At 38.3% G+C, this 19,435-nt stretch overlaps 1 protein-coding gene across 37 annotated transcripts in view; it reads right to left on the reverse strand.

The window, feature by feature from the left end:
* The window catches only part of RBFOX2 (RNA binding fox-1 homolog 2), a 257,051-nt gene that overhangs the window by 163,404 nt on the left and 74,212 nt on the right, over positions 1 to 19,435 (reverse strand). For 36 of the 37 annotated variants that reach the window (XR_012494103.1, XR_012494102.1, XR_012494105.1 and 33 more), the window contains exon 2: positions 11,116 to 11,166. The exons of the other annotated variant lie outside the window; for it this stretch is intronic. Coding sequence is in view for 32 of the 36 variants with exons in the window: in XM_074326289.1 (XP_074182390.1) it covers positions 11,116 to 11,166 (51 nt within the window). In the remaining 4 variants the exon portion in view is untranslated. The remainder of the gene's footprint in view (positions 1 to 11,115; positions 11,167 to 19,435) is intronic. 37 annotated transcript variants of the gene reach the window in all.

The following is a 19,435-nucleotide window of genomic DNA, read 5'->3' on the forward strand; positions in this document are numbered from 1 at the left end:
GGAAAACACTGGTAGGAAAGAAATTAGAATGAAAGCCCATATCTGATTGCAAAGCTCTCCGACCACACCCCACAGTGTGGCTGCAACACAGACGGGAGAAGATTGGGGCCAGATCATGGAAGGCCTAGAATATCCATTAAAGAGTCATCAACAGATAAAAGCTAAGCAGAGTAATGAGACCCCAGTGAGATCAGAGCTGGGCCTTTGTTTAAATACATGATTACACAGACCTTGCTGAAACTATTTTCTGGTGGCACCATATTTTCTAACACAAGAACTTGAGGCATCTATTGTATTCCCGATTCTCTAAATCAACCCTAAATCAGCTCAGTACAATGGTATACAGCTAATGCTACTGAGAAAATAAAAATATTTAATCTGTAACTAAAACACAAAACTATATTGGCCGCCAACTACGAGGCCTTTTCCCTTTTACTTAACTAGTTGGTTTCATTCTAAATCATCTGTTGAATGAATTGGGTTCATGTTGTATGGTTTAGATTGTTGTCTGTTGAAGAATGAAGGGCTGAGGAGATATATATCAAGCTTCATAAAAGTAACTCACAAAACAGTAGCCAGGGCTGGTGGTGAGACCATCTGCTACTTGGTGGAACTAACCACTAGAGCAAGAATATGCTTACTAACTACTTGGCTGCCCTAAGCAATTCTACACAGATGAATTTTCTAATTTTGAAAATTGCTAATAAAGGAAATTCTGTAATTTTCCTTTGCAAATAGTCCCAGTGACTAACAATCTTGAGTCAGATAACTCTTTTTAATGGCCACAATAAAACCTCTCATAATATAAATCAATTGCCTATGTACCAAGTATTAGGTCAATCTATTAGAAAGCCAAGCAGTGAAGTTATAATCCATCCATTTACAAAATACTTCAGCAACTGGGTCAAGAGTCATATATGAACTGCTCTGACAGCCTGAAATCACAGCAACCCTAAACTGAGCAAAGAGGCAGAGCTGGAGGAAGGAGTCTGACTGTGGCATAAAAAACAGGATGTGACCGAGAAACCAGGTACAGAGGGGAGATGAGAAAAGCCAGCCATGCTTCTGGCTCAAGTCACGCGTCCATCCACACAGATCCACAGCAGCCCTGATGGATTCAGAAATAAGAAGTGATAAAAGTTCCCATGTTTCCACAACAAAACGTGAAACTCCCAGAACCACGAAATCAAACCCATTACAGCCAAAAGAGCTCATAAAGGAAAAACAAGAAACTTGGGCCCAGAAATGAGAAGAGACTTTCTAATTACATGGAAAGCTAAAGGCAGAGAGGAAAGTGCAACATCACAGCATCAACCAATGAGTCACTCTTGACCTAGAAAATCCTTAAAAATTTAATCCAGAAGTAAGTACTATTATCCTCACTTTCACCGATGAGAAAACTGGGCCTTAAAGAGGTTAAATAACTTACGGTCTTCACAATATTTCCCAAACTTACTTGACCTGAACTTTATGGAAATACTAACGCTACAGACAATCTGATAAATGAGTTCAAATGATTAGAAGCGATTAGGAAAGATTTCATAAAGGCTAAGTTGTGGCCAGGGATCTTGAAGGATATTTAGGATTCAGCTGAGAAAAGGAGGAACATTTCAAGCAAAAAGCACTAGGAAGAAATAAATATCCAAGCCATGTATTTGAAGGGCTGCGAGGAGACATACAGAGCAGGAGAAACATGCGCAGAGGGTAACTCTGAGCCAGGCAAGTGGAAGAGAGCCTTGCATGTTTGGCTCAGTTTGGACCAGATTCTGTTCAAGTCACAAAAGTCTCAAAAACGACTCTCTCTATTGACACTGCCAAGACCTATATATAATGAGTTAGGTAAATAAACTTACACATATTTCACTTCCCTCACACAGACATATTTTTCTTGAAAACATGGCAAAGCTATGTTCCTGAGCTAGCAATTTCAAATCCACAGATATAATTCATTTCACATGGTGAAAAACTAAGAATCAAAAAGGAAATGAGGAAATAGACAAGAAGAGACTGAGAACTAATCATTTCCTTAGAAAGCTTCCCAAAGGCCTCTTTCGTATAAAATAAATGAGAAAAATGATTTACTGACCCCATTACATGCCTGGAAATTTACATATGCTATCTCTAATCTTACAACAACCTTTCAGAGTAGATCTAGTCCTATTTTATAGATGAAGAAAAACTGAGGCTCAGAAAAAGAAAAACCCTGCCCAAAGTCATACAGCCTACAATGGCAGGGCTGATACTTAAACTCAAAGCCAGGATGTGTGGGTGGTTGGGGGGGGGGGGGAGGGAGAAGGAGAGAGAGAGAGAGAGAGAGAGAGAGAGAGAGACAGAGAGAGAGAGAGAGAGAGAGAGAGAGAGACTGACACTACAGAGGAATTTCCATGAGACAGCCTTACATAGAAGCTACAGTGTCTTAGTTACAATGAACCTGGCTGACCCTCTACCATACCACATCCCTTAGGACATGCAGACGGCAGCATAATTTGTCCTTTCTTGCCCAGACGTGCCTGTCACTGAGGATCTGGAGAAGGCTGTGTCAGCCAAACACAAAGCCGCTAGAAACCTGCCAATCTTCCTCAGAGCAATCGCTAGGCCTGAAGAGAGATAGTCAAATGTCTATTTACTGTCTCTTTCACATGTATAATAGTTATGTAGTTTATGCAAACTTAGCAAATTAGGATGAAACATAGTTATGTTTTATTGAGGCGAGGGGGGAAGATTTGTCTTGTAAAATCTCATAACTGATATAAAGTATCCGTAAATTGTAAATATAACAAAGAACCCATAACCAGAACATATAAAGAACTCTTACAACTCAATTGGAGGACAAAAACCAAATAAAAAGGTAGCAAAAGACTTAAGCATACGTCTCAACAAAGAAGACAACATATAAATGGCTAATAAGCACATGAAAAGGTACTCCAAATCGTTAATCATTAAGAAAATAGAAGTTAAAACCAAAACCACAATGAAATACCACTATACACTCACTATAATCAAAAAGGTCCATAAAACCAAGCCAATTTGGAAAACAGTTTGGCAGTTTCTTTAAGAGTTAAGCAACAGCTTACCATAAAACCCAGCAATTCCACTCCTAGAAATCTACCCAAGAGAAATTAAAATGTATGTCCACACAAGACTTGTACGCAAATGTTCATAATAGCATTATTCATAACACCAACTGGAAACAATCCAAATATTTTTCAACTGGTACATGGATTAACAAAATATGTATATCCATACAATGGAATATGATCCAGCTATAAGAAGTAATGATGTGGTGGTACTAGCATATGAACGAACCTCAAAAACATTATGCCAAATGAAAGAAGTCACACACAAGACTACATGCATTTCATTGACTCCACTTATATGAAATGCCCAGAAAAGACAGTTTTATAGAATCAGAAAGCAGATCGGTTGCCTAGGCCTGGAGTGGGAGTGGAGACTGACTGCAAAAGAAGTCAAGAGAATTTGGGAAATGTTCTAAATTTGGGGGACATGTTCTAAAACTGCACTGCAGTGATGGTGGCAGAACTGTGTGACATCACTGAATAAGTACACTCGCAATGAGGCTTCTATGCTATGGAATCTACATCTCAATAGTGCCTTTTTAAAAGTAACTACTGAATATATATTTATTTATTTCCTATATATTTATGTACAGTGGGGGTGCCAAAAATGTACATATTTTAAGAGATGTTCTCTATGCATTACTTTTCGAAGTTGAATTGAATTACGGTAGCAATGTGTAGTATGACGTTCGCGCAAAAGATGGTGTTAATCAAACGAATGCTAGCATCATTCATTGTATTACAATTCTAATACAGTTTTTTTCTTTCTTAAAATATGTATTCATTTTTTTGGCACCCTCTGTATATTTAATAACTCCAGGGGAAATAAAAAAAGTATATGAGAGAGGGAATGTAATCATAATATTTTATGGTTCAGCTATAAAATACTTAGTCATAACATAATCATTAAGCAATCATAAATCAATAATGAACACTGATTTAACCAAAAAAATGGTTTATTTGAAAGGAGAGTGTCTATAAAACTTAATTTCTCATCTTTAACTGTAGGAAGCCAAAGAAGTGTCTAAAATTGATAAACAGCACAATAAGCACAGTATTTAAATACATAGCAATAAGCAGCAGATGAAATAAAATGGTCTTTCCCAGGAGGGAAAAGCTTATAATCTGTTTTGTTTGCAGAATGCAATCATAAGCCTGAGGCTGATCACGTGGTTTGAGAAAAGGGCTGGAGAACATGACGCCGCCGCATTCACCAGCCCTTCAGCCACTAGAGGGCGCAAGGCGACACCACAGAAGGCCCTCAACGACTCGTGTTAGATACTGGGAGAAGCACCGTCTGAATAAACCACACATAAAGACTGAAAGTGGGGTTCTGGGCAACCTAGCAGGAAAAAAAGAAAGTGTGTTCATACTTTCTGTAATTTAAAAGTAAATCAGAAGTATTTTAGTTCAAAGTGGGGAGGGCAGTTAGAAAATTATAGATTGTGAGATACAGAAAGGGTATGAAACATTTCACTTCTGAACCAGTCATTTTAAATCCTGAAGGGGATGGGTGGGGTGGAATAAAGTTTCTCACTCGACAAATAAGTTCGAGCTGTAATTGATATTAAACACAGCAAATGATAAAAGTTATTGCCTAGACACTTTTAAGGTTGCATATTTTTTTGGCCCTCCTAAAATTCATTCTTCACAACAATCAGCATGTTGTTTTTAAAAAATATAAATAGATCATGTCACTTCCCTGCTTAAACCCTTTCAAAGGCTTAGCATTAAATTAAGGATAGAACCCATTTATTCATTCAACAAATATTTATTGGTCTCCTGCATGCCAGGCTCTGCTCTAAGCAAATCCCAGCTCACACAGAACTTCCGTTTTAGTGGGAGAGACAGACAATAAAATACCTGCACTAGAGAATTTCAGATAATGATTAGAGATTTGAAGAAGACTGAAGAGTCAGGTTATGTGTGTGGACAACTTTCAATTGGTGTGTTCAGGGAAGGCTTCCCTGAGGAGTAAACTTTGTACCAAATAAGGAGGTGAGGATCTGGGTGAAGAGCATTGTAGATCTGAAGGTGGAGGAGACCGTGATTCCACTGGCACAAAGCTGGGATCAAGCTTGACAAGTGCAAAAATGGACAGAATGCCCATGGAGGCCAACATCGGTTGTAAAGAGCAGAGCTATGGAAACAGAATTACAGAGGTAGGCAGTAGGTTCACATTAAGAACACTTCTAGGTCCATGAGATGGGATATTACTCTACCAAAAAAAGGGATGAAGTACTGACACACGCTACAACCTGGATGGACCTTGAAAACACGATGCCAAGTGAGAGTAGCCAGTCGCAAAAGACGAGATATTGTATGATTCCGTTTATATGAGATGTCCAGGATAGGCAAATCCACAGAGACAGAAAGTAGTGGTTGATTAGGGCTGGGGTGGAGGGATACGGAATAGGGACGTGACTATGTTTAAGGCTGTATTTTAGGACAATTATTAGAATTCTGTTTTCAAAACTACACACTGCAAGTTATTAGTGAGTCCAGGAAATCAATTTTCGTCAATCAATTGTTGGTCATACCAACAATTTTATTAATGGGATGGAAAATATCACAGCGCTTAGAACATAATAAGGATAACTATTACTTGGTAAAACTAATTTTAAGTTATATTCACACGTACATGTGTGTGCGTGCACAATGGGTCACAATGTAAAACGTATTGCTTACTAGTGGTTGCCATCTTTTTCTGAGCTTGAAAGCACTGAGCGAGATGTCCAACTCTCCCCAAGGGAAGAAAAGCAGCCATCATTTCTTTGCCACCAAAACAAATGAGTATGAAAGAAAATGCATTTGCTATTGTCTATGGCTCCCAATCAAAATATCAAAAATCCCTGAAAAAGTTCATTTAGAAAAAGTTGGACTAAAATAAAGTCCATCCCATGGATACAATGGAGAACTGGTTAGACAAAGGAAATTTTAAAAAATTCTTGAGAAGAAATTCCTTTGGAAAAAAATATATCCATCCCTTAGGTCATTTTAGTTTATACTCTAAAGCAAAAGTAAGGTTATCACTCTGAATTTAAATCTCTAATTTTGTAAGTCTGACAACTAAGTTCGCGAACCTGTTGCAACGATGTTGCTAACCTTTTTTGATATCAGAAGGATTAAACATTATGAATTTGTACCAACTGGACAAACAGTTAACCAAGTTTACTATTTGGAAGTGCTGAAAAGGCTGCATGAAAATGTTAGAAGACCTGAACTTTTCGCCAACAATTCGTGGCTCTTGCATCACGACAATGCACCAGCTCACACGGCACTGTGTGTGCGGGAGTTTTTAGCCAGTAAACACATAACTATCAGAACACACTCCCTACTCACCTGATCTGGCCCCCAATGACTTCTTTCTTTACCCGAAGACAAAGGAAATATTGAAAGGAAGACATTTTGATGACATTCAGGACATCAAGGGGTAATACGACGACAGCTCTGATGGCCATTCCAAAAAAAGAGTTCCGAAATTGCTTTGGAGGGTGGACCAGGCACTGGTGTCAGTGCATGGCTTCCCAAGGGAGTACTTTGAAGATGACCATAATGATATTCAGCAATGAGGTAAGTAGCGCTTTTTCTAGGATGAGTTCGCGAACTTAATTGTCCGACGTCGTATGTCAACTTACACATCTCAGGTGATAGTCCCACGTTGTTTCTGTGAATCATCTGAACATGTCCATCTTGTTCATGGACAAGATGCTTTTCAACAGAATTTTACAAAACTAAAGGGAAAATTTTTTAAGGAGCCACTGACTTAGCATTTAAAAAATCAAATAAAGACCTTGACACAATGACATTAATTTTTTTTCTTTATATTTAAAATACAAAAGATAAATTGTGGACCATAAACTATTTTAACAAATGAGAAAAAAGAAAACTTGACACAAATAAGTTTTGAGGGACCTACAGGTCATATAAAGTCTTTTCATGTTGCTATTTTCCCCAAATATTCCATAATATCTTATCTTGTCACAATAGCAACAGAACATCCCCGATTCAAAGAGGGAACACTGACAGGAGAACACAAAAGGGAAATCCAAGTCATGGCGGCTGAAAATCCAAGGTTCAAGTCCAATTCTGCTACTTACTATCTATGTAACATTGGGAAATTGATTTAAAAATCTCTGCTTTGGTTTCCTTATCTATAAAATAGGGATAATAAAGCCCAACCTACCTTGCAGAGCTATTGTGAAGATCAAAACTGAATACACATGGAAGCACACACGATAAACTGTAAAGTACTTTATAAATATTAGTTTTTATAATTTACTGATATTCCCAATTCCATAGCTGACTCAATACCTGAACCCCACCAAGAGTCTATGCTGTCACCTCTCATCTCAAATGCGAACGGCAATGTTTTGTTCCCACACCGTGTTGTCAGGCAATGAGCCATAATCGCAAGTCCTGATCACATTTGTTAAGAGGACGTTCGCTGCATTTCTTTCATTACAGCCAGAGTGACCACACGTCCCATTCATCCAGGTTTGTCTAGGACTGTTTCCACATTACCATCCCTTCTCACTTTCAAAAGTGCTCCAACTTGAATGATCCATTATAAGGTCACCCTAATTATATCAGACATAGTTGTGGCACCAAGAGGTGACAAGGGGCTGGCCTTAGGATTCCCACTGTACTTTCCAGGAGCCCCTGAAAGCCATCCCAAACAAACAAACAATGTCAGCAAGAACAGTGAGCGTGCTACGCAGAACGGCGCCTAACCAAATTGCTGGTCCTTAACCCCTCCTATACAAAAACTCGGGAGCTAATGTACACAAATATTCTCTGGTTTAAAACATATTACAAACCCACCAAATAGTCCAGTCTTAATCAACACTTGAGAACTCACATGAGCACATACACATAATCACAAAGAAAGTCGGCGAGGAATCTAAACCACGACACTGTATCACCAACCTCACGTCCTGCATGGCCTTACATAAAATATGCAGCCTTTCTGAGCCGCTTTTTGCCTCTGGAACGACGTGTGTCTCCTCCACTTCCACAGAGAGACCGCATTATCGAGCCCAGTGAAGTGTTTGGAGTGCTTCCTGAAAGTAATGGACTGCCATCCCCTACAGCCAGCTGTTAACTGACTGGGAAAGAGGCTGAGGTAACCTTGCATAAAAAAGCAAAACCTCTACAAGGTGAAGGGTATTTTTCCCCCTCCTTTTCTTCACAGGTTTTCAATTCAAATGTGTTGCCAGGAGCTCCATAACAGGACGGAAAGGGTCACTGAAACAGTGAAATGCTGGTCCACTTCTGCTAAGGAACTCAGTCGTGATAATCTTCCCAGGGGTCATGGACTCCTAGCACTATGGGCTAGCTTCGAAGGGCCTATGAAGTCCCCAAATGGTAAATAAAGGCAGACCTGCGCACGCCCACACTTCTCTGGGTGACTCAATAATCCCCAGCACAGAGGGAAGAGTCCTCGACAAAGAGAAGACAACATTCAGTTCATATTTAGCTACCAACTTGTATGGGTACCTTGGATGAATCACTTTAATCTCTGTATGTCTCAGTTTCCTTAGCTTTCCAAAGGAATATCTGCTTCAAAAGATGGTTGTGAGGATGAGATGAGAAAATATTGACGAAAGTGCTCTGTGGCAATAAAAAAATACTGTGTATTTTATCGCTTTTAAAATCACCAGTAGATGCTGATAAAAATCCTGCCTGGCGATGGTTCCTATCTATTTAGAAAGGAATAGCAAAAGAATAAGGAAAGCAAATAATGACCCACAATTAAAATTCACCTTCACCCCACCCCCCGGATCCTGGATTTGCGGAGCCAAACCACTCAGGGGAGATGTCAGATCACAAGGCAGTTTCTGCCCAGCTCAGGCTGCTCAGCGACCATGGTTTCACACTGATAAATGCCTCTCAAATCTCAGAGCACAAAGTGAGAGTTCACAAGGTTAGGCACATTAATTAGCAGCACACATTTGGATTCTGTATTCATCAAACACAACAAGCAGCTATTCAATATTTGCCTATTTGCACTACTCTGAGATCTCTAATGCAAAGATCTAGACAGAGTACAAAAAAAAAGCCTAAGAAAGTAACCTAAAATAAACCTGTCACCATCAGAATGTGCCTCCGAGTAAATTAGCAGCTTTAAACCATGGCCAAGGTTCTGCATAGGCCTACAGCAGAGAACGTCAGTAACGAACGTGCAGGTTACAGAAGTGGGTCCCTGCTTCAAAAGGAAGGGAAAATAAAGTACTTCTAAGAAAACAGACTCCTTTTTGTGCTTTAAAAAAATTCCTCTTAATTCCTTTCGCCTGGTTCCTTATCGACCTGTAACTCCCACAGGAAGACCACAGCATTCTACTGTACCCTTCCAGATTCTTTTCAACTCAGTAAGTCTATTTCCATACCTCAATTAGTTTCACCTTCCTATATCTAAAATAAGCCTATATGCAAAATAAGCAACATTTTATAAATGATTAAATATTTGCATTAGTATGCAAGACTGAATTGAGACTGACCTTGAGCCCGTATGTTTTGAAGGGTCCCAGGTGGAAGCGCAAGGATGAAAGAGAACAGACCAGTCCCTTAGAGAAGCCCAGACACAGGCCATGGCTGGGCAACAGCGTCACCTGCAGGGAGTTCTCAACACCTGCCCAGCCAAGCCCGGCCTTAGACCTGCGCAATCCAAGTCCTGAGGGTGAGAGCTCCACGCAACAGTATTTTTTCTGATATATAAACAGGATATAGAACTACTGTCAAAGGGCATGAATGTCACAGCTTACAGAAACTCTAGGGCAGACCGAAACCAGGAAGAAAAAAAAACCCTCTACATTCTCTTTAGATTTGGGGTAAATGACTATCTTTCACCAAAAACGTTCATAGAGCCAATCTTAAATTCCAACGGTGATGATCCCACTGGGAGATGAACACAGAGATGAACAACCTTTTTTCTCTCCCTTTGTTTCCATATCCCACCTGGGGCCATTCTGACTGATGCCGACCCAGCACCAAAACTGCAAGAATTGGGCAAATTCTCTCAAATCTGGAAGGCCCCCAAAGAGAGGACTGTTGATTATGGGACCATCCTATTTTCAAATCAGCTTCAGGGGTTTTGATGGGATTCATTAATTTCTAGAAAGGGGAACTACTATGCCGACTTTGGTTTCGCACTCTGATGACACGTATCCCTTGGAAAAAGCCTAATAATGGTGGCACCCTTTTTCTGACAACTCTGTCAGGACTCTTGGATAAATATTCGAAGATATTTCTAGAAGCTACCCTTTCAAGGCTCCTGAAGAATGTCAATATCCCCAGACAGCAAGGAGGTAAGTCTCAGAGGCTGTGTGTCCTAAGCCACACCGTCTCTGAGGCAGTCTTACCTGTTCTACCTTCACTCTGCTTTGGTCTCATCTGCTCAAAGCTTCCAATAGCAAAAGACAGGGGAGGCATTTTATACACTCCCCTAAACCACACACAGCATGTCTCCTAGGAAGCAGTTCTGCTCCAACCCACAATAGAGCCTGGGCTTTTCCCAGTCATCCCGGCTGCCTAACAAAGAAAGGCAGCAGAAACTTCCCTTTCTCAAGCAAGCCTTCCCTGATTAAAACCATAAGGCTGAATGCCCCCAGGGAGGAGAATGGAATTTGCTTGTTGTAGATTATTGCAGGACTCAAAAAATCTGTGCAGGCAGGGGCTAAGTAGCAGAGAATAAAACAAGTCCAGCATTTAGAATTATGAGGCATCAAGAAAACCTGGTTGAAAAATGATTCTATAGCCTGGAGAAGAAAAAACAAAAGCAATTATGACTGCGCTTAAGTGATTTTCCCCCTATAATATCCACAATTTCAGTAACATGATTACAATACTTTTGGGATTAAGAAATGTATTTTATTTATATCTCTAAATGTATATTCATTGCTGAAACTAATCATATCACTTTCCAAAATAAATAACGAGGTAATGCTCTCTATCATAGCATCCTTAGATAAAACGAACACACACACACACACACACACACACACACACACCATCTGAGTTATAAGTAGCAGATACCCACCTGGCTGTCCCGTGCTGGGAATCCATGATAACCTGGGGTCAGAGGCTCGTTCTAAGAGAAAGAAAAGAAAAATCAAACTATAAGATGAAAGAAAATGGTCCAAATAATCAAAATCATCCCAATTGATCAAATATAAATTCCAGCACTGGATGTTAAGGTGTTCTGTTGCTATATTCCACTCTACTTAACTACCTACATTTCCCAGTTCAGCCTCTACCAGGGCAAAACACAACAACAAACAAGAAAATCGGTATTTGCTCATGAACGCTATTCACAAACACTATTCTCCTCCTTGTGCAGCAAACCTGTGTCATCCTCAGGATATCTCAAACGGAACGACTGGGATTTGAGGAAGAACAATTCTTAACCTCACACTGTGGGACTTCAGCACCCCTGGCCCCTAACCACTAAAAACAATCTTAAGAAAAACAAAGTTGAAGGACTCATACTTCCTGATTTCAAAGTTTACTACAAATTACAGTAATCAAGACAGTGCAATGCTGGCATAAGGACAGACATACAGACCAATGGAATATAACTAAGAGTCCAGAAATAAACCCTTATAGTTGTGATAACTTGATTTTTGACAGGGTGCAAAAGAAAAAAGAGAAATCAATGAAGGAAAGAATAGTCTTTTCAACAAATGATGCTGAGACAACTGGATATCCACATGTAAAAGAATAAAGTTGGAATTCTATCTCAAACCATATACAAACTTAACTCAAAATAGATCACATACCGAAAACCATAAAACTCTTAGATGAAACAAAGGTCATCATGACCTTTGATTGGGTAATAGTTACTTCAATATGATACCAAAAACACAAGTGACAAAGGAAATTTGGATAAACTGGTCTTCACCAAAATTAAAAACTTTTGTTCTTCAAAAGATACCATCAAGTTTGAGGATCTAATTGTACAGCATAATGATTATAGTTAAAAATACTGTATCATATACTTGAAAGTTGCTAAGAGAGAACCATATGATTTCACTGATATATGGTATATAAACCAAAAACAACAAAAGAACAAGACAAACAAATGAGAAACAGAAACTCATAGACACAGACAATAGTTTAGTGGTTACCAGAGGGTAAGGGGGGAGGGGAGTGGGAGATGAGGGTAAAGGGGATCAAATATATGGTGATAGAAGGAGAACTGACTCTGGGTGGTGAACACACAATGGGATTTATAGATGATGTAATACAGAATTGTACACCTGAAACCTATGTAATTTCACTAACAATTGTCACCCCAATAAATTAAAAAAAAAAAAAAAGTAGATGTTACGTTTTCTCCCCACAAAAAAGAAATGGTAATTATATGACATGACGCAGGTGTTAGCTAATGATGCTAATCACTCTGAAATAGATAAATGTATCAAATCAACACGTGCACACCTTAAACTTGCATAATGTTATATATCAGGTATAGCTCAATAAAGCTGGGGGCAAAAAGACACCCATGAAAAGACAACCCACAGAATGGGAGAAAATACTTGCCAATTACATGTCTAATAAGAGACTCGTATTCAGAATATGAGTATATAAAGAACTCTTACAACTCAACAACAAATAGACAAATAACCAAAATTTTTAAATAGGCAAAGGATCTGAACAGGAAGTTCTCCCAAGAAAATATACAAATGGCAAATAAGCACATAAAAGACATTCAACATCATTAGTCATTAGGGAAATGCAAATCAAAACCACAGTGATATAATATTAGTATTTCACACACACTAGGATGGTTATAATAAAAAAGTCAGACAATAACAAGTATTGGAAAGGATATGGAGAAACTGGAATCTCGTACATTGCTGGTGGGAATGTACAATGGTACAGCCACCTTGGAAACAGTTTGACAGAACCTCAGAATGTTAAAACACAGTTACCATATGACCCAGCAATTCCACACCCAGGTACAATCAAGAAAAGTGAAAACATGTCCACACTAAACCTTGTAAATAAGTGTTCACAGCAGCTTAGTTCATAATTGCCAAAAAGTAGAAACAATCCAAATGTCCATCAATTGATGAATGGATAAAGTGTGGTATATCCATAACTGAGTATTATTCGGCAATTTTAAAAAGAAATGAAACACTGATATAACATGGATGAATCTTGAAAACATCACGCTAAGTGGAAAAAAATCAGAGACAAAAAGCCACAAATGTATGATTCCATTTATATGAAATATCCAGAATGGGCCAATCCATAGAGAAAGACAGTAAACGAGCAGTTCCAGGAGCTAAAGGGGAGGGACGGGGAGTGACGACTAATGGGTACTAGGTTTATTTTTGGTAATGAAAATATTCTGGAATTAGATAGTGGTGATGAATGCACAACTCGATGATTATATACTACAAACCACCAAAACACTAAAAATACTTCAAAAGGGTGAGATTTATGATCTGTGAATTATATGTCAATAAACCTATTATTTAAAAATACTAATAATTACGGCAATGTTGGCTATTTTCACACTAATTTTTACAGGGGAGACATATACAGCTTAACTGTAACCAATGAACAGTGCTCCTTCCGAACTTTTAAGTGTCTTGTTTGTTCTGGATTCTACAAATTTATTTCAATACCATGGCCTATAGATTTTAACAATGATGATGAAAAAGATAATAATAACACTAGACACTGAACAACTGATCAGGTACAGTAGTTTCAGGATGGAGGCAAGAAGGAGAGAAAAGCAGCGAAGAGGAGATAATAAAGCACAGACACTATGTGGGAAAGCGGACTTTCAACCCAGGTCTGTTAGACTCCAAAGCCCCTGTTCTTTCCATTTATCAAGGTCTCTTCTCTAATGACCATTCCATATTACTCCTTTACAGTGAGTATTTCAAGATCGTCTGAGAAGGGAATTATATGATTAAGAAACTAACCAAAAACATCCAAAAGCAAAATTAACAGAGATTCGGCACTCCCAGAGAATATCCATGTATAAGCCATATTCTTGGGTTCAACAACATGGAAAACTTTTTATAGGGAAAGAAAAGCACAATCCTACAAGCCAGTACTGTCAAAAACTTGACTAGCAAAGACAGACGCAACAGGCTGCACGGAGATGTAGCAGAGGAAACGAATCTACTCCTCCACCTGCCTTGGCAAAGCACTACCCTTCTCTGTCCGCATCGCCCAGATAGGCTATTTGGAACTCTGCAGCCCCAGAAGATGCCACCTTTCTGAAAGTGGCCTGTACGTAATGACAAAGGCTTGCTTTCTCTTTAAACTTCACCATGTATGTAGCTCTCCCTTCAAAATGCATTAATATAGCATGTTTTTGAAGATTATAGAAATGGATCCTACTGTAAGTATTCGTTAGCAATTTCCTTTTTTTTGTTGCTCAATATTATAAGGTGAATTTCACTAATTTTGACTACTGTTAGTTTTCTAGTTTATGAACATATCACAATTTATTTACCTGTGTTATTTCCCCCATCAATATATATTTAAATTGTTTCCAGTCCTTTTTGTTTGCACTCACAAACCACGTTGCCTATGAACATTTTTAGATTTGAGATACCTTTTCACTCATGAGATTGGAGAAAATGAAAGTATCACCAATTGGCAAGATGAGTAAGTAAACAGATACTTCACATCTAACAGCAGGATGTAAGCATATTGGGACCACCGTTTTGCAAAGCCACTTAACAATAATTATTAAAATATTTAATGCACATACCTTCCTGTAATTTCACATCTTTGATCTCTGGATCTAGAAAATCACTTGCACATGTGCTCAAAGAAACATGTGCAAAGATTTTTCAATGCAGTGCAGTTTGTAATCATGCAAAACTAGAAAGAACCTCAAGTCTCAATTAATAATAGGGAAACAGTATTATCAACTATTGTACTATTTCAACATCCTTGTGTAAGTTTTTAAAAAGATAAAAATCCCTATGAACTATCTCAAGTAATATTAAATGACAGCATAACAGTCAGTGTGGTATTTTTTATCACAATATAAAAATACGTATTTCTATATGAGTATAAAAAAGTAATGAATGCATAGAAAAGATCTAGAAAGATACACAACAAACTTCTAACAGTGGTTATCTCTAAGGAGAAGAATAAGATTTGTGGAAGGCAGAGAGGGTATACTTTATCTGAATTGTTTGAATTTTACAAAATGTAAAATTCATGTATTTCGTAGAGTATTAAAAAGAATGAAAAAAGTCACTATTACCAGTGTTTCATAATGTTTTATAACTTACAAAAACACTTTCACATAATCTCATTTAGTCCTCACACTGCAGAAAATAGGCTTTCTAACCCTCATTTTACAGAGGACAACACTAAATTTCAGGAAGATTAAGTGATTTGTTCAAGGCCAAATAGCTAATGATAATGGCTGAGCTGCCATCAGATTTAAGTCTTAACTCTATACCCAGTACTTCTGTTACTTCATGACAACTAGAAAAAAACAACAACAACAAAACATTCCCCTGGTCCAGGTAGTGATGATGATGCTTCCTAAAGACGTGCAGATCTGAGGTTGTAATCAGTGTAAAAATAGTAACCAACATTTAAAGCAGAGCTGGAATCAAAAGTCTTCAGCAGCTACCATATGTGCCCAAACAGGAGCTACTGGCCTAGTAAGACTGAAAGAGTTAGAAACTGACTCTGCGTAGGCCCAGAGGCTGCTCAAAAATAAAAAGACTATATAAGAAATAAAATAACAACCACAAGAATCCTTACTGACTAGAGTACAGCAATTAGACCAGTTTAGAAGCTTCTAGTTCGTGGACATGTGAAAGAGTAACAGACGGATCCTTAAGTAACTGGCCAATAGAGCAACTGCGATGGATCGTGCATGTACAGTGGACACAGAAGTGAAGGAAAATATCACCTGACTTTTGTATTTTTCACTGGCTGCTTAGAAGCTCCCATATGCACCTATGTTTGAAAAATCCATTTAAGCAGAAGAATCCTTCATTTTTTCAGTCAGAGTGAGTGGAACAATTGCTTTATGGCAGCATTGTGCTGGAATCCAGGTACTTCCGGAGCTCAGAGTCATAATAATTACAAGACAATGTGACTGACACCACATAACCAAAGTCTACAAAAGGAACTACAGGACTTCAGATGACCTTTTTTAAAAGTGTGTGTGAGAGTGGGAAGCAGGTAACAACCTCTAACCTCAAGACAAGATCTCCACTGCCGTGATGGATTGATGCATGCTGACAAGACAATTTCAAAGCCACGTTTCGAAATGTATTCTGAAAAATATCAATATCATTTCTAAATGATCAGCCAATATATTTGCTCATTCCAAATTAAAATTACCCAGAATACTGCACCTGAGAGGAAAAACAAAAGTACTGTTTCCTTAAGCATTTTTAAAATACAGTTAAAAGAAAGGTGCTAAAAGAGGACTTGACAACACTGAAGATCAAACAACCCTCCTTCTGGTACAAGAGTATTTCTTACTACCGTGTTTCCCCGAATAGAAGACCTAACCGGAAAATAAGTATTAGCATGATTTTTAAGGATGCTCCTAATATAAAATAAGCCCTAATGCATCTTTTGGAGCAAAAATTAATAAAAGACCCGGTCTTATTTTCAGGGAAATACAGTAGGGCTCATTTTATATTACAAGCATCCTGAAAAATCATGCCAGGACTTACTTTCCGGTTAGGTCTTATTTTCGGGGAAACACGGTAGCTTCTACCAGTAGGAGCAGGGTGAAGAAAATGGAAATGCACAATAAAGTTACATTAAGCAATTAAAAAAATTTTTTAAAAACCCACCCTGTTGTCTTTCTTATGTGACTAACAAAATCAAACCCTTTTCACAAGATGAAAGAAAAATATTGAGAATGGAACAAAATAAATTCTTGTCACCATGCACTTTTGGGAGCAGAAAGTAAAAGGAAGCAGAGGGAAGGAAAAAATGAAGCTGTCCTCTAGAACCAAAACTGGGCAGTGGTAGTACAAGCCCAGAATTTTCACTGACTTACTCCCAGTCGAAAATGAATTGCACATTATCTGACATACATTTAACAATGGAAGGAAAGATTGATTTAGACCATCCTGGCCGGGGAGAAAAAGCAAGTCAATTTTATCAGGATATTGCACTACCTTGTTTTGCAGCCAGAGTTACTGTTTTTCAAGTATTTTTTAATTGGGTCATGGAAGGGACCCCACAAAAACTGACGCTATACCTGAAGTCCATATGCAAAAGTACCAGCAACAAGTACCTTTGTCTCAGGAAGACAGATTGCTGACAAACCACAGGGCATCATGCTGCTTCAAAACCATATCGGGTTCAAGGTACCCAAAGACAAGACAACAGCTTATAAGGGATATGAATCTGGTAGTAGCTGAACACACAGTCCCGGCATAAGGTCCGCTGGTAACTGGTAAACCACGCTTTCATGCACCGATAAAATAAAACATTATTCCACCTCCCCATCAAGATAACTGATGATTTAGTTTTTTGTGACACCCATCACTCCATCCCAAATACCCTGCCTGGTGTTTTTTGTTTTGTTTTGTTTTGTTTTTTAAGTTAAAAATGCCCTGGTATAAGTAGTATTTTTCATGTTAATATCTGACACAGGAATTCACTGGGTCCTCACAGCCCACCTTTGAAACAGACTATAATTTCCCCTTTTCAAAACCAGTCACAGGTTTCCAAGAAGCAGCCAATCAAACCCCTTTTCTTCAAAGGTGAGGAAACTGACTTAGACAATTGCCCTGTCTATAGTCAGTGAACTAAGAAGACATAAAAGAGGACCTAGAACTTAGAACTCTTGACTCTCAAATCATGTATGTTATTCATGCCTCAGACTCCGCTAACTGCAGGCGTAACTAGCTCCTTTCATGATGCACTAGAGAAAGTGTGGACTTTGGGAATCAAAGAGATGTCGATTTAAATACTGGCTGGCTGTGTCACTTCCTAACTACATCACTCTGGTCAAATTGCTTAATCTCTCTGAGCCTCAATTTTCTCAATTGTGTAACAGATAAAGAGAGAACTCGGGTGAAGTTTATGTAGCACAGTATTTAACATACAGGAGAAGCTCCAGAAAAAAATCCTTCCCCACCTCTATGCCTATCAGTTGCAAATGACTTGAGAAATTGAATCAATCTATGGGACTCATTCCATCTAAGTAACACATTTCTAAATAACCAACCTTCAATTTTTCTTAGCTTATTCTAAAGTCAGCTCTTTAAGAATATGTGCCAAATGGGCCAACCAGCCTCACTGAAGGTGTTCAAAAACTAGATAAAAATTAGTGATGTTGGAAATCGATTCCAGGGTTCAGTGAGAGAATGAATGAGATTATCTCTAAGGTGACCACTGCAACTTTGCCTTTTGTGACATATATGCTTCATACAGCTAAGCAGGCCACGGCTGGGATCAATTCATATTGGCTAACACTCCCAGCTCTTCAGATTTCCTTTACAAATCCACCGTGTTCTTACTTATTTTTTACTTAAAATTCAATCATGATAACAAAATTATATTTTGAAGTATATAACTAATATATAATAAATAAAATTCTCCTTCAATCTACCCTTTCTGGTACTAAGGTTTGAGATCATACTACAAATATTCTTCAGCAGAGTCCTTTTTCTTTTTTAAAAAATTGTGATTATATGTAAGTAACGTAAAATTGGAGGACAAAATTTGCAACCATTTTCAAGTGTACAGTTCTGTGGCATTAAGTATATTCACATTGTTATGTAACCATCACCACCATCCATCTCTAGAACTTTCTCCAACCGGAACTCTATACCCATTAAACTCCATAACCCCATACCCCCTGGCAATCACCATTCTCCTTTCTGTCTCTATGAATCTGACTATTCTAGGTTCCTCATATAAGTGGAATTATATACTATTTTTCCTGTTGTGTCTGGCTTATTTCACTTACCATAAGTCTTCATGGTTCATCCATGTTTAGCATGAGTCAGAATTTCCTTCTTTATAAGGATGAATAATATTCCATTATATGTATATACTATATTTCATTTATCATTCAGCTGTTCATAGATACTTAGGTTGCTTCCACATTTTGGCTATTGTGAGTAACGCTGCTATGAACATGGGTGCACAAATATCTGTTAGAGTTCCTGCTTTCAACTCTTTTGGGTACATACCCAGAAGCAGAGTTGCTGAATTATTGGTAACTTCTGTTTAATATTTTGAGGACTCACCAAACCCTTTTCCACAGCAGTTGCACCATTTTACATCCCCACCAGCAATGCATTAGAGTTCTAATGTCTCCACGTCCTCACCAATACTTATTTTGTTTGTTTTTTACCACAGCCTTTCTGAGGGGTGTAAAGTTGTTT

The sequence above is a fragment of the Rhinolophus sinicus genome, linkage group LG02, assembly GCF_036562045.2.
Source record: "Rhinolophus sinicus isolate RSC01 linkage group LG02, ASM3656204v1, whole genome shotgun sequence".
In the NCBI taxonomy this organism is placed as follows: domain Eukaryota; kingdom Metazoa; phylum Chordata; class Mammalia; order Chiroptera; family Rhinolophidae; genus Rhinolophus; species Rhinolophus sinicus.